Here is a 14,609-nt window from a genome sequence, read left to right as displayed (position 1 = left end):
TGCGCGGTGTCACACCTGGCGGCTCTCTGCGGTATTGCCTCGCAGACTGGCAATGCACTTCTTCTAACGAGGAGAAGGGGAGGGCTGCTCATGCTCCATTGTCCGAGCCCCCCCTTCTAATCCCGGCGGCGTACGAACTTGTTGGCACGTGAACTTGTTGCCTTCAACTTGTTTGCTCGGCCGCTCCTCTGGAATGTGCTTTCCTGCTTCTGCATTCCTCAATTAGCTGTGCTGCGTTTCGAAGTGGTTTGGGGAACTCGAAGTAATCGTAGGAAACAGCTCCATATCTAACAGCCCTTGTACATCTGCTTCGGCTCGATAGCTTTGGCCATGGTGCCACAGAAAGTTGCCGCTGGGTGCAGTATGTTGAAAATATAGCTTGGTAAGGTCTCGTTCTCTGTGTAAAAATTTTGACAAGTTATAGCTTTTATGACCTGCTGCGGTGGGGAAGTGGCTGCAGCATCCTGCAACTGAGTGCGCGGCTACAGTTTTGGATTCCCGGCTGCAATGGCTACATTCCGGTGGGAGCCGAATGCAAAAACAGTTATGTATCGTGCCTTGGTTGCACATTTACCCTTTAAGCATGGAAGGCAAGCTCAGCTCGTTCATCAAAAGCTTGCCAAAAAAATTAATTAAAAAATTAACAATGAGACCAGTTCATCCAGTGCACTTTTTTTTGTACAAGCCTGAAGAAGACTTGAGCTTGTGTGTTGCTCTGTGCTTCTTCCAAATTGCGTGCTTTCTTTGGGGCTTGTTGTAGGCAGCTTCAAATGGCACAAGGAGCTTTGAAGAGTGAAGTTGGGAGCATAAACTTGCTTGTGTGCAATGAAGCCCACCTCTGTTACAGCTAGTGTAAAATTTATTTCTGAATAAGCTTCATCTTTCTGATGGAAGTTCTTTGCATGGTCTTGCTTTATATGATCATCAGAATGTTTGCACCTAATGGTGGGGGCATACACTAACTTGTATACAGTAAAGCCCACTTTTGTTTCAGTGTAGAAAAATATTTCAGTAAAATTGGCCTTTCTGACAAATTTATTGCATGATCTTGCTAGATGATTGACTCATTTGCACGGAAAAAAAGAAAATGAGTCTTTTCTGCATGTTCCTAAAATTTTTGTATAGTCCTTAAAGGCTTAAAGAAAACCATGTGGTCAAAATTAACGCAGAGCCCACCAATAGTGCATCCGTATCCACTGTGCGGTGTCGGGACAATAAATCCGATTATTTTCTTTAAATAGCTTTGATTTAGTAGTGTTTTAGCCACCTTGTTCTTTGTTTTCTCTTCCCAAACAGAGTTCTGGAGTCTCAACATGGTATCCACTGCAACATGACCCTGCTGTTCAACTTCACACAGGTGGGGGCAGAGATAAGTTTGCTGTGTCACTATTGCTGAAATGTGACTTGCTTCTGCACGCTGTTCTGTCACTTCCACACAGCCTCCATTAAGCTCATTTGCTTTTCTTTTTTTCAAAAATCGTAATTGAGACACTTTTCATTGAAACAGTTGAATAAGAGCATGTGGGATGATCAAAAAAAATGTTTTGTTGAACAAAAGCATCTGACGCCGTCTGCACCACGACACGTTCTCATGACGTCTGGGAACTACGATGAAACTGGGTGCTCATCCCTTTCTGGCACTGTGGGCATAAGTGCTCACCAAGATAATGCATCAAAAGCAAAAGCACAGATAAAAATGTTTAAGGCAGGCCGTATACGTTGGTGGTGCAACTGGACTTGTGCTGTAAGCTTCACTAATAGAGTAGGCTTCTGTTAATTTGAGTCCAGTTAATTTGATATTTTTTAATTTGATCTTGGATGAAGGTCCCGGCCAGTGCCCACACATTTCCAGCAACCAAACTTTTGTGATTTCGATCCTGAAATTAGCCTTCGTCGGATAATTAGAACTTGGCTGGACATTATGCATTTGCCCGACTTCAATGGTGACTGTAGTGGTGACTCCAATAGCACTTGGGGTTCAGTGAAAGTATTGAACATGCATCATCTCTCACCAAAAACAGATCTTTTCAGCCTGCCTCTGGAAGATTTGAAAGCGAAAACGGTAGATCACAATGAATTATTACAGTGTTTACTTAATTATTATGCCACCCTTTTTTTTCAAGCAAATTTATCTGAAAATTGCTTGGGTGGTGCAATCCGATATGAAACTAAAACAGCTTTGGTGGCGTTCACAAGAGCCTACAGTCAAGCGAGCCTGGCCAGTATCACTGCCATCGCGAGATGGCAACCATGGATGGTAACAGAACTAGTTCACGTATAGCGTGACGTATAGCGTGACGTATAGCGTGACGTATAGCGTGACTATGACGCCATGCCACTTTCACTATAATTACAAAAGCACATTCAAATTGCAAGTTATTTTACATGTTAAACTAGTGGTAACAAGTCTTGCCAGAATCAGTTGTGCTACATTTCTCTTGTTACAAGATCGGGTGTGTATTAGATTTCTTTGTTTAGGAACTCTAATGCCTGGTTTTTATGAAGGGAGGACGTCCGGGGGCCATCCAACAGAACTGTTTTAGTAGCATAAACATGCAATGGTCATTTCTAGGTTAGTTTTCTAGTTTGAACCCTATAAAAGCTGTATGTGCATTAAATTCACTGGAGAGCATGCTGCTTGTGCCCTGGGCCTGAAATATCATAATAGTAATGCAAAAGTGAAATGCTCCTTTTTTGCAGGACACAATGTTAGGGTAGCTAGTGTGACTTTGCCTTTTTGTCAAGTTTGTATGAAAGGTGGCCCGCCATGGGAGTGAGGGAAAAAAAAGCGACTACTGCTTGATTTTCGGTATGAATTCACCGAAGGGCTTTATTTCTTTTAGCCCTCCAAAAATCAAGCACGTTTCCACATTACAGAAAATTGAATAAAAAAACGTACTCGCCTTTTCTTCTGGCAGTGGGAAAGTACTGCATCTGTAAAAAAATAAGGTCGGTGTCTTGGAGTAAATATTGAGTAAGTGTAATTAATTGTAATTGGTTTTCTGAGCTACACACATAGCGTTTACTTCCTGCTGCATTGTTGGGCATACTTCAGTTGAGTCCAATGACCATTTTATTTGACTTTGACGAAAACAAAAAAATAGTTGAAGCTATTGTCTGGATTTGTGGGGGCACATTGGTGATGGATCGAAATCCGTCACTCTGGTGAAGCTCGTCTCCTCGATGACGTCCGCAGGCGGTGGCGTGTGCGGAGGCAGGCGTGACGCTCATCTCGCCCTTTGTGGGGCGCATCCTGGACTGGCACGTGGCTAACACCAACCAGAAAAGTTTTGAGCCCCTGGAGGACCCAGGCGTGAAGAGCGTGACGCGCATCTATGAGTATTACAAGCGGCACGGCTACGCGACCGTCGTCATGGGGGCGTCGTTCCGCAATGTGGGACAGGTGCGCGCCCTGGCCGGCTGCGACCTTCTCACCATCAGGTGAGTGGGCTCGGGCAGGGTGCCGGCAGCTGTCTGCGTGTACGTGCCGAGGTGTTATTGTTGGACGTGCGCTAGCTAGGCTGTTGTCAACTATTGTGTGGGGTATTGCGCTCACTCGGACTATTGTAGAAGGCAGCCCGGGCAGTTGCTGAGCAAGATGTGTTTGAGTTGACTCTTATATTCGTTGTTACAGTGCACAGTGAAATTTAAAAAAAACGGATCTGGATTCTAGACTCGGGGGTAGTTGAGGTCCATAAAGAAAAGTGCAATGTAAGCAAATAAAAATGCAGGTAGAACTTATAGGACTAGGAACAGGACTACATAGTTTACTTGCAATAAAATTCTGTCATGCATTCGAAATTGAAACTTTCAGAAACATTATTAAAACGCTGTACTGGCTGCACAAATGCAGCTTGCACAGGTAATCTAGGCTCATTGGCTGACACTCTGCATGGGAAATTATAGTAAAAAGTCCAATTACCTAAAATAATGAAATACAAATTTTGTTTTTGTTTCATAGTGTACCCTTACATTAGAAACTTGAAGAGAGTGGCATATTAAAGAAAGTTAATTTTGTTTGATTTCATTAGCAGGCTTATCTTCCAAAACATTCATCACCAAATTTGTCGCATGCTGCACCTTTGCTACCGTCGTTCTTGCTTAAAAGTATGAAAAACGCGCTCTGAAGTGACAGTGTTGGTGCAGATGCATGTGTTAAAGGGATGAAGCTCGCCGGGCATTACATGCCAGGCTGAAGGCAGCTTACAGCTTGGAATAGTTGCTCATTTGCTCGTACCTGGTGGGAAGAAGCGAGAACTGCACAACTGCATCTTCAGGATGGGTCTCTGTGCTGGTATTTGTGCCTCAGAATGGGGAATTGGCCACCCCGGTGAGAAATTTCCGAAAGATACTTTGCAGCTTCAGCCTTTCAGGAAGGTTGAACGAAAAACTTGCCTTAAGATACGAATGTTGTCAAAGTTCCAGCATAACCGCTTCAGTCACTGCATGCACAATTTACCACGCCATGATAGGGCACAAAAGGCAGGAGCACCGATGAAAATATTTAAAATGTGTGGCTTGCATTTTGAAAAAGACTCCAGATTGGACCTGCGTTTCATGTTTAGATATTACTTGTAGCGTGTTGTGAAACGAGTTGGAAGGCGGCACACGGTTTGGTATTTGCTTTTGGTGTCGGCACGTCATTCTGTAGGGGCTTCACTTGTGTTTCACAATGTTTTGCATCTGGCATGTTTTTGAAGTGGCTGTATGATGGCTTTACAAGTATGCTAGCCATAAATTATTAGTTGATTTCATGCCCGACGTTCCTGTAGCGATCTTGCATAGCGTCCGCATTTTGTAAACTTGAGAAACCTCAAAGAAAAATGGAAAATTCTTAATTCATTCTGCATCTGTGTAATTTTCACGGTTCTGAAGGTGCAAGAACTGTGGTGAAACTAGATTTTCTATGGGTGGAACCAATTGGTGCCTGAAGGAGGTAATTGTAGATGCTGGAGACAAGAATGGGTAATGGATTTCACTGATTGTAAATCCACATGTGCAGTGTGTTTGCTAATGAGAATAGTGCATCTATGCAAGCCACATACACCTTGCACACCAGTTTAAATGAGTGAAAGCCTAACTTGTAAAGCTGAAAAAAAAGGGGCCATCTGTGGTTCCATCTTGTGAGCTGAAGGGTAACTAATTGCTGCAGTTGCCGTGGGGCACTGGAGTGCCAGTGGCACTCTGTTCCTTTAGGAATGGTGCACTGCGTAGCACATGATGGCAATTATGCGTAACAACCCAGAGAAAGGGCGGCTTTTGGAAAGGGATACATTCCACAATGGACCACACTCATTTCATCAGTCAGGTAATTTTAGAAGTTTGAGGAATACAACAAGCCCCTTTTTATATGGCCTTCATTGGTTATAAAGAGATGTTGAATTGAGCAGAGGTACCGGAGTCCCAGTAGTTCCATTATTCACAAGAGGAAAAAAATAGTGGCACAACCATTTTTGGGATATGATTGGTGATGTTAATGCGATTAGCAATCTATCCTATGATGGGTATGTAATGGGTGATGGTATGTTTTCTGTTATCGTGATTATTCTGAAATCCAAAGCTTGATAGCAACCCGCCTGGTCGGGAAAGCGCAGTCAACCACAAAAGTTTACGAACCACGGCATCTAGGGAAAAGCAATTCTCAAGCAGCCTGTAACAGTAGTCGGTAAAACCAAACACCACAGTGTTGTTCACATATATTGGTGGAGGCTGTAAATGTGAATTGTGAGGCTGCATTGTGAGGCTGCAGACATATTCAACTTTTTCTCAGATTTCGTGTTCCGTAAAATTTTGTGGCAAAGTGTACTAGTACATATAGAAAAAACTTGAAGTGACACACTGAGCAAAATGAAGTACCGAAATTTCATGTCCGAGTCTCGGCTTCCTTACGAGAGCCTTGTTCACAATAAAATGCTTCAATTACGAACATTGTTTCACAATGTCGAACATTCACAATGTCGAAATTGACAGTTTTTTACGTCAATTTGTGTTGTTCTCTTGCAGTTGTTTGGTTATGCAAACAAATGTAAACCAATTCAAAACAGTGTGAACCATTATTCTTCATTTCAGGGTTGAATGAGAATCTGACCATATTCACCAAACCAGAAAAAAAGTTTTGATTTGACACTGTGTTTGTGTGCGCACTTGTACTGTACTGACCAAGAAGTTGTTCTCTCCATTGCAGCCCTGGACTCCTGTCCGAGTTGGCTAACTCGACCGAGCCCATTGTCCACCACCTGTCCGAAGATAAGGGTGAGGGAATTAATAGCTTTCGAACTCTCCTGAATTTTTCATGGTGTACGAATTAGGGCTCATTCTACCATTTTACAAATGTTGTAGCAGCTTTCATGAAAAAGAAATTCTGTTCGCAAAAAAAAAAGTTCTGAAAGTGTTGTAAGATTGGGCACTGTGCTATTGCAGAAATGCACTGCAAGAAAGAAATTGTAGTGGTACCTGTACCTTCTTTTGTGGCGGTGCAAAATGGGACGCTAGAAGGGTGCATCCTTCAAACAGGTTTATTGAGGGAAATTCTGGCACTTAGTTAGGGAATAGGCACTTAGTTTGGCGGGCACGCCGTTGCGATTATCCTTCTCTCTGCAATCCCAGCTCAAATTAGCTGCACTTTCTCAGTAAGCCGTAATTCTCCAAGACAGTTCTTCCTGAAATGCATGGCAAGGCACTTGTGCTCAGTGATGCAGTACAGTTGCTAACTGATCATTAGGGCAGCTCCGTGGAAATTTTGGACACCTTGCAGCACACCGTTTATTAATCTGGACTCTGTTCATCTCTTCCTGCACGACAATGTGCCAATTCAGCAACTGGGTTGACCGTGTCAAGCAGATCAGTAACGTTTTTGTTTTGGTACATCTCTGGCAGCTCCTCGAAACCGAAAGTAGCAAGGCCTAGTTGCCTAGCCAGTCGAGTCATATTCACCTCTGCCCAAACCATGGCACAAGCCAAGTAAAGCTACTAAGTAAAAAACTGCATTTGCAGTTTGTCACGAATTCTGCAGATTTCTTCTTTTGCATACTAAATTGCAACATGTTGTTAGGCGATTTCCTTGACTGCTGTTAATATTTTTGGTTGGTCGCAATCATCAAGCAACTTCAAACGGTGCCAATTCTACACTCAGTGTCTCTGTTAAAGAGAACAGTGATTCATTGAGTTAACTACCGGAAAATGACTGTTGCGAAGAAACATGTTGCGAAGGAACAAGTCTATCGGAGCACAGTCGGTTTGCTTTAATGGCTAGGGATAGGGCTTTGGTGCATGCATTGACCGTACTTTGGTGTATCTGTAGCCACAACCAGCAATGATCGGGATACAGACTGGCCAGGTCGCATGCAAACATCTGCTTGTGCAGTAACGTATTGAACAGCTTTTTTAGCAACTTATGGAATAAAGACTTATTTTCTGACAAATTCTTTATTTCGGAATCGGTTAATTCGGAATTTCAGGTAGTCTTCCTCGGCCAAACCTCAGTTATCAGTCTACGACTGTATCGCATGCTGTACCACATACGTTGCTGAATGTGGTATTCAAACGGACTAGTTTGTTTGAACACTGTCTTAGTTGAATAATTTTAATTAATGTCGTTACACTCTATTTGCTTAGTAGCCTGCTTTCTGAATTGCAGCCAAGAAGTTGGACTTGAAGAAGGTCGAAGTCAACGAGCCAACCTTCCGCTGGGAGCTGAATGAAGACCAGATGGCAACTGACAAGCTGTCGGATGGCATCCGCAAGTTCGCTGCCGACGCTGTCAAGCTTGAGAACATTCTCCGCGAGAAGCTCAAGTGATTGTGGTTCATCGATGGAGGCCTTCACATAGGATGGCACTTCAGCGCCGTCATCGGTTGTCAGCTTGACTTGCCTGTCATCACCCCCACTCGCCCCCCCACACACCTTCTTTTGCACAATGTGTGCCCTTATGGTGATATGCTGGGAGCAAATTTCAAAGAAGCAATTATATTTTTAATGTGACTTTTGAGTACAGAAAGTTTTGCTATGAAAAATTAAAGCCACCTTTCGCAATATAACGTGTTGAGAGATGTTTTGTTGGTAGAGAATAAAGATATTTTTTTTGTTGGCCGAAATGCACTTGTTTGGTCTTTAATAGAATTTTAGAATAGGGGCCCCAAACATTTTGGGGCCCTAAAGAAGTAGCGTCGAAGCTACTGCGCATGCGCGAGACGCAAACTGCATTTGGGTTTTGTGTTGGGAACGCAATTTCACCGATTCAGCGGGAGCCCAAATAGCGGCCCCAAAAGCTTTGCGTCGGCAAACATGGTGGCACCCATCGAAGTGACGGCTCTAACCTAGTACCAAACTGGGTTTGATTCGTGGTAACGTGTGAAGTTCACAAGCTAGGAGAAGTGACTGCAGTTAAAGCTTTCTCTCAACTAGTGTGTGTTATGAAGATTGATTCATTAGACGCCGCTGATTCCAAATTCAATTGTGGATTTTATGGCTCGCAGGCCTAAGCTTGGCTGGTGAAGGATCAAAATGAAATTTGAAATCCATGACATGGTAAGAGAATCTAATTAAAGAGCATGCAATATCTTAAAATCGAATGTCAATGTGCTGTAAGATGAAACGCTTTTGAGAAGTTCAAGAAAAAGTCAGTTTGCTGACCCTCGTCTGTTACTATGCAAGTCAGTTGTTAATGCTAATAATTGCGCCTCACACGCGAAGTACCTCCGAAATTCATGTTGATTAGTGGGTGAAGAGGCTTCTAGATAGCTGAATACGTTGGATGCAATTCCATGTTGAATTTGCGGCATATGCTTGTTAATGATATCGAACGGTAGTTTTCCTGTGAGTGTTTATTACCTGCTTAAGTATAGACGCCACCTTTGCTATCTTCCACTTTGTGGTGGTAAACCTTATTGAAAAGGGGGAGGGGAAAGGGGGAGGTGGCTGAGGGATCGGGCTCAAGTAAGGCCCTGGGCCTGCTTGGCTTTCTCCGCCCAGTCCACCAGTTCAAGTTGTCGGTCGACATCCCCGGACCTGAGCCAGGCTGTCCATTCCCTGTTTGTGAACAGAGCCTACATAGGTCGCTTTCCTTGCCCCCTGTGGTTATGAAAGCTTCCGATAAAGCCTCAGAGAGGCGGATGCAGCGGGCGACGGAGAAAGAAAACGCTCATAAGGTGCACAGTGACGTAAACGGGCTGTGTTGAGTCACATTAGCTAAAGACACTTGATTGTTCGTGTTGCTGACTGAAAGACGGCGCACTTCCGGGTTCAGCGGATCTCCAGCGGCGCAGCCGAAGGCCTCGCTGAATGCCGGCACGTTCCGAGCAGCGGCGTTGCACTGGTTGGCCAAATGTTCCGAGTGTCCGCGACACCTGAAGAAGCACCACGACAGGAAAAGCAGCTGCGTCGCCGTGAATTTGCCGGCGAGCGCGTCGCGAGAGCCCCGCGCTGCGTACGCGTGCGCCACGACGTCCAAGGACGCCGAGTCAGCCAGCGTCGTCCACGGATTTCCACGAGTCGAGTTCAGGGCGCACTTCAGGGCGACACCATGCTTCCAACAACCGTCGCGTTAGCAGCCGCATAGGGCAACAGGGCCCTCTTGACGAACGCTATCGCCACGAATGCTCCGTACTTGATGGCGTCCGCCAGGTAGGCATCGTAGAGGGGGAAGGAGAGAGCGTACGGCGCAAGGACGACGTCGCCGTCCCGATACGAGTAGAGAAACTTGTTGATGGCGTGGGAGCCGAGCTTGCGCGGGACGCTGACCCTTCCTAGAAATCGAATCGCCTTGAGCGCGGCCTGCCAGTTTTTCGCAAGGGACACGTTCATATCGGGCAACAGCGCATCAATCTTTCTGCTTGACTTCTCAGTCCTGGGGGTCGCTTGGTTTAGGACGCTCATTACGGTGTCCGGGGAGTCCCACTGAATCTCCGTCGATACTTCGGAAGAGTGCGGTTCTATCGTGGAAAGGCGCACGCAGCAAATTCGCTTCGGATGGCCTCGAGAATGCGCTCCACGTCCTGAGAAACGTCCGGCAAGAAAACCTGGGTGTTGTACGGCACGAACAGGTAATCCCCGATGAAATTGTGGACGAGTGTGTAACAAAAGCGTCCCATCTCGTATTTTATCGCGTCTTCATTCGCTGTAGCGTAGGAGTCGAATACGAGATCTCGGTTGGCGAATAGGCTGGAATAGACCGCCATCCACGAAACGAATGCGTGTGTGCTGGCTTCACCCGATCGGTTCCACAGGGAAAAGAATCTCGCCACGTAGCTAATGGAGGAGGTCTGGAACTTGGCCACTGAGGTGACGTTCAGTTCCGCGAGGCGCTTGGTCCACTTGTCTTCATCTAGTAGGATGGACATAGGCCCACCTAACATTACATGAATCATGGCCTTGACGAGTGGACGAAAGAACTTCTTCTCAAGCTCGATTGCTTCTCCAAACTTCGCTGTTCCTGTCGCGTCGGCCTCGGCAAAGTGCGCTTTGGTGACGTCGAAACTCCGTCGCCACGCATCGAGCTCGTGGAGCCGTTGCCTCTCTGCTACGGCCAGTATGGAAGAGTAAGGCACGTCGATCCACACTGTTTCCTCCTTCAGGAAGACGTCAAGGACCACGGCCCAGTCGTGTTCGATGCTCAGAAAGAGCAGCGTGCGAAGAACGTCGGGTGCCGCGGATCTGCGAGGCCACACGACGCCCGCCCGAGGAAGGTGCTTTCGGATTACTGGCAACTCGTCGCGCTCACCTCGTCACACGTCATCGCAGGAGCGATAGAAGAGACCTATCTTCTGCGCGATGTTCTGGCCAAGGTGGGCGGGGCTCCTGTCCTTGCGGAGTACTTTCGTCATCGCGTCCACCACATTGATGACCAGTGCCTTGTTGACCGAGTGCTTCTGTCGGGGCCGCCAGCCGCTGCACACGTAGGCGTCGAAGTCGCTGCATGGGTCGACAGACTGATTTGCACTATAGGGGGTGATCTTGGCGAACTCGCTGCAAGCGGTGGTGCTGCACAGTGCGCGCTTCTGGAGACTCCACCGGCCAAAGAGGGCAAAGAGCACCAGGACGCAAACGCCAAGCATGCAGAGTCGCCGCGACGGCTGCCAGAACAGCGGTGACACGAATAGCCGAAGGTTTCTGCTTTGCAGGTGAGGCAATTAGGCGCCCGTAGAGGGCCCAGGGTGACTGCGCGACAAAAGAAAGCAAGGAATATAATGGTGAACTCATCTCTTAAGAAATCTCCGATGACACGAATGTGAAAAGTGCATTATGCGAGTCTGTCGATCATCTGTTCCGCGTTCAAAGATACGAAATGTTTCATTGGGCACGCAAATAAGTACACACCGTTCCTAAGTAGGCAAAAATTTTCCTTGGGCGCCATTTAGCGCTGAGGCGGCATTTGGCGGGTGTGTTTTATTGCGTTAGCAATTACGTACATGGAGACTCGGGGCGCGTTGGCACCGTCAGCGCCGCCGCCGTCGTTGTGCTGGCCCGGTATTGACGAATGCGGCTCGTGCATGAAGGAGTAGGCCTGAGACGCGATATACGTACAGTGTGTTTGCCCGCAAGAACGAGAGAGACAGAAGTGATTCTTTATGAGAGAAAGAAAGGTTCGATCTGTCTTTTGCAGGCCTTGCGGGAGCACAGCTCAGCGCCAATAGGGAGGGGTAGAAAGGGGCGAAAGAAGATAGGATAGGAGAGCAAGGAGTCGCCGAGGTAGGGGCGAAGCAAACCGGTAGGCTGGAGCTCAGTGGGGCTGGCCGGAGTGGGAAGCCTTTTAGCCAGTGCTCAAGAAGGACGAAGCCAAGTGGACCAACTCTCACCCCCAGTGAGCTCTGCAGCGCAGCCAGAACAGCTTTTTGCCTTACGCTGCTAGCATGAGCTTTGTGCGCAGAAACGCTGTAGAGCTGCTGAGCAGCTGTGCGCATACCACAACGCGGGGCGTGCAGTGGTCTGAACGGAGCGTGTAGTACACGTCAAGCTCCACGTTACTCCCCGTTACTTCCATACGTAACAACCCTTTGTTACTACCCCGACCCTTCGCACCCACCTCTCACACCTCCGAATGTCTGGAATTCTACCGCCATTCTGTCGACTGTCTCTCATTTTCTTAGATCCTTGCCAAAACCCCGTGATATTACATAACCTTGGTGGAGACTTCAATGCCCCAAATAACAACTGGGGATACCGAAACACTCGGCGCTGTAGCCGCCTTCCTCACGCACACATTATGCAGCACTCTTATGCACTCATAAAAACAGGAGACACATCCACACGAGACGGACACGCGGTGCAACGCCGTATAACGCCTGACCCCGCCTTCCACCATGAGCAAAATCCTCCAAAGACTTGGAAAGTGCACCCGAACACCCTCCTATACGACCATCACATACGAGAAATTGAACTCATCCTCACACACAAACCCGAAAAGCGTATCACCAAGGCCGACTGGGACATATTTCGCCACCTGCGGCACAGGCGTCGACTCCCAACCATGATGTGTGGATGGACACACAGCGGCGAACGCGTTCCCAGGCCACGACCACTACGGACGCCAACCTCCTCCCCCCGTCGGACCACCCATACCTACCCTTCATGCGTCTCCGGAGACGCTGTAGACGTCGCCTTAGTCGCAACCGAGCCCAACCTCACAGCACCCACCTTAGGCACACCTTAGACACACTCAACTCTACTAAATGCTCATCATAACTCAACACAGCACATATTAATTCACTGCTCCACTCTTGGCGCAGCAAATTGGAATCGCATAAGCGATTCCATCAATTCTTCTCTCTGCACTAAATCAGCCGTGTTTCTCCTCCGATCCCTCCTTGGCACTCAACCGGCTCCCACAACCCAAAAGCATCTCTCCGAGCATTACGCTACCTCCCTCTTTCAACAGGTCACCCGATATGTACATTCCTCTCCCACTCCATTCCCTCTACCCTGAATACATAGGACCTCTAAATAGCGTTTTGGACGCACCATTCACTCTATGCGAGCTGGAATGCGCCTTGGCTAAAAACAAGGCTGGAACCGCTACGCGTGCGGACCGCATCACCTACTCTCTGTTAAAAAACATGCCTGATTACAAAAAATTTCGTTTCCACAAAATAAATGAACACTGGACCACCGGTACTATTCCCGATGAATGGACTTCTCTTCCATCATCACTCTCACACTAAACCCCGGCAAGCCCGCCACCCTCTCCAACCAGCGTCCCATCTCATTCACTTCCTGTGTTGGGAAGACCAAGGAGTGCATGGTACTTGCACGTCTTACGGATCTTCTTCGCAGTATCCACTTCGTTCCCCACAATCAGATTGATTTCCGCCCCCACATGTCTACTCAAGACCTCTTTCTCCTTCTCTAGAAAACTTTCTTCCGAACTTCGAAGCGTCAAGCTTACGCAATTCTCAGAGTTGACGTGCGCAAAGCCTTCGATGGCCTTCGAGGATGACGCTATGAAAAATGATGACGCTAAAGTGAAAATGAGATACCCACCCAATCGTAGCAATTATTGCAAAGAAAGCCGACACGGATACGCCGAAAGAAAAGCCTCGCAGTTGAAGAAAAATTCGTCTTGGTCCGAGACTCGAACCCGGGACCATCGCCTTTCCGGGACAGCCGCTCTGCCATCTGAGCTAACCAGGTGGCTATGAGATGGCAGGGCAGTCGAACTTAACAACTCGAAGCAAAGGCAAAAGGTTGACTTAATAGTTCTCCGGAAACCCTCAAGGTGGAGAGAAGTAATTAATAAAGTGAAAATGAGACATCCACCCAATCGTAGCAAACGTGGCTGCCCCTTTAAGTACGCAAATGACGGGCAACTTCCTAACGCATGAACACTTCGGCCTCTGCGAGCAAGGATGACTGGTCACAGACGGCAGCCAGTCCAGCAAGATGTTCGTCGGGTGAAGGAGGGGGATGGGTAAAGATCGCGGCTTGCGTATCTTAGTAACTTTGGCAAAGAGCGACGACTTCTGCTGCAGTGTGCGGGCTCTTTGCAAGCAGCATATAGAGCACATCGTCGTCTATTGATTTCATGACATTCGTGATTGATAAAACTCTGACATGGTCGCCTTGACTCTTTCGCACAGTCGAGAATGTCTTTGATGTAGCTCGTGAATCATTATCCCGGTTGCTGTGCTCGCTTGCGCAAACGCTGGTATGCGCGCAGCTTGCGGACAGCAGGGCGACCAAACAGGTACACAAAAGGGGTCTTAAGCGCTGACCACGTCGGAAAAATTTGTCTCGCGATTCTTTGACCTGAGGTCGGGCACACTCGCGCGTTGTAAAATCACGTTGTTCAGCTTGGCGGTATCGTCCCATCTGCCGTGCACGCTTATCCCCTTGCACGACGACAGCCAGCGATATATTCAACCGCGCTGCTGAAGATCGCAGGGTCTCGCTGTTGGAGCGCACCGCAACCGACGACTGATGGATAAGAAGGTGCCTGCTGAGAAGCGTCGACGAGCCACACCACGCGGGACCAACGTTCCTGGGTGGATATGTTTAGGATTCCCCGCCCGTCCAGCACTTTTGTAAACCTTTTATTTACTGTGCGTTCGTACCGAGCGGAACGGCGTGATCTTGGGCCTAGCGTCGGTGATGATCTTTCGTCAGCGCTCGTTGCCGTC

The 14,609-nt window shown here is 47.5% G+C and overlaps 1 protein-coding gene across 1 annotated transcript in view; it reads left to right on the top strand.

Moving 5' to 3' along the window:
• The window catches only part of Taldo (transaldolase), a 32,907-nt gene extending 24,814 nt beyond the window's left edge, over positions 1–8,093 (top strand). Inside the window, exons 5-8 of the mRNA XM_065427824.1 lie at positions 1,297–1,357; positions 3,197–3,441; positions 6,185–6,252; positions 7,637–8,093. Of these exons, the coding sequence (XP_065283896.1) occupies positions 1,297–1,357; positions 3,197–3,441; positions 6,185–6,252; positions 7,637–7,797 (535 nt within the window). The 3' untranslated portion in view covers positions 7,798–8,093. The remainder of the gene's footprint in view (positions 1–1,296; positions 1,358–3,196; positions 3,442–6,184; positions 6,253–7,636) is intronic.
• Positions 8,094–14,609: the final 6,516 nt, after the last annotated feature.

Source organism: Dermacentor albipictus, chromosome 10 (genome assembly GCF_038994185.2).
Source record: "Dermacentor albipictus isolate Rhodes 1998 colony chromosome 10, USDA_Dalb.pri_finalv2, whole genome shotgun sequence".
NCBI classification, from domain to species: domain Eukaryota; kingdom Metazoa; phylum Arthropoda; class Arachnida; order Ixodida; family Ixodidae; genus Dermacentor; species Dermacentor albipictus.
This window is presented reverse-complemented; position numbering and strand designations above follow the sequence as displayed.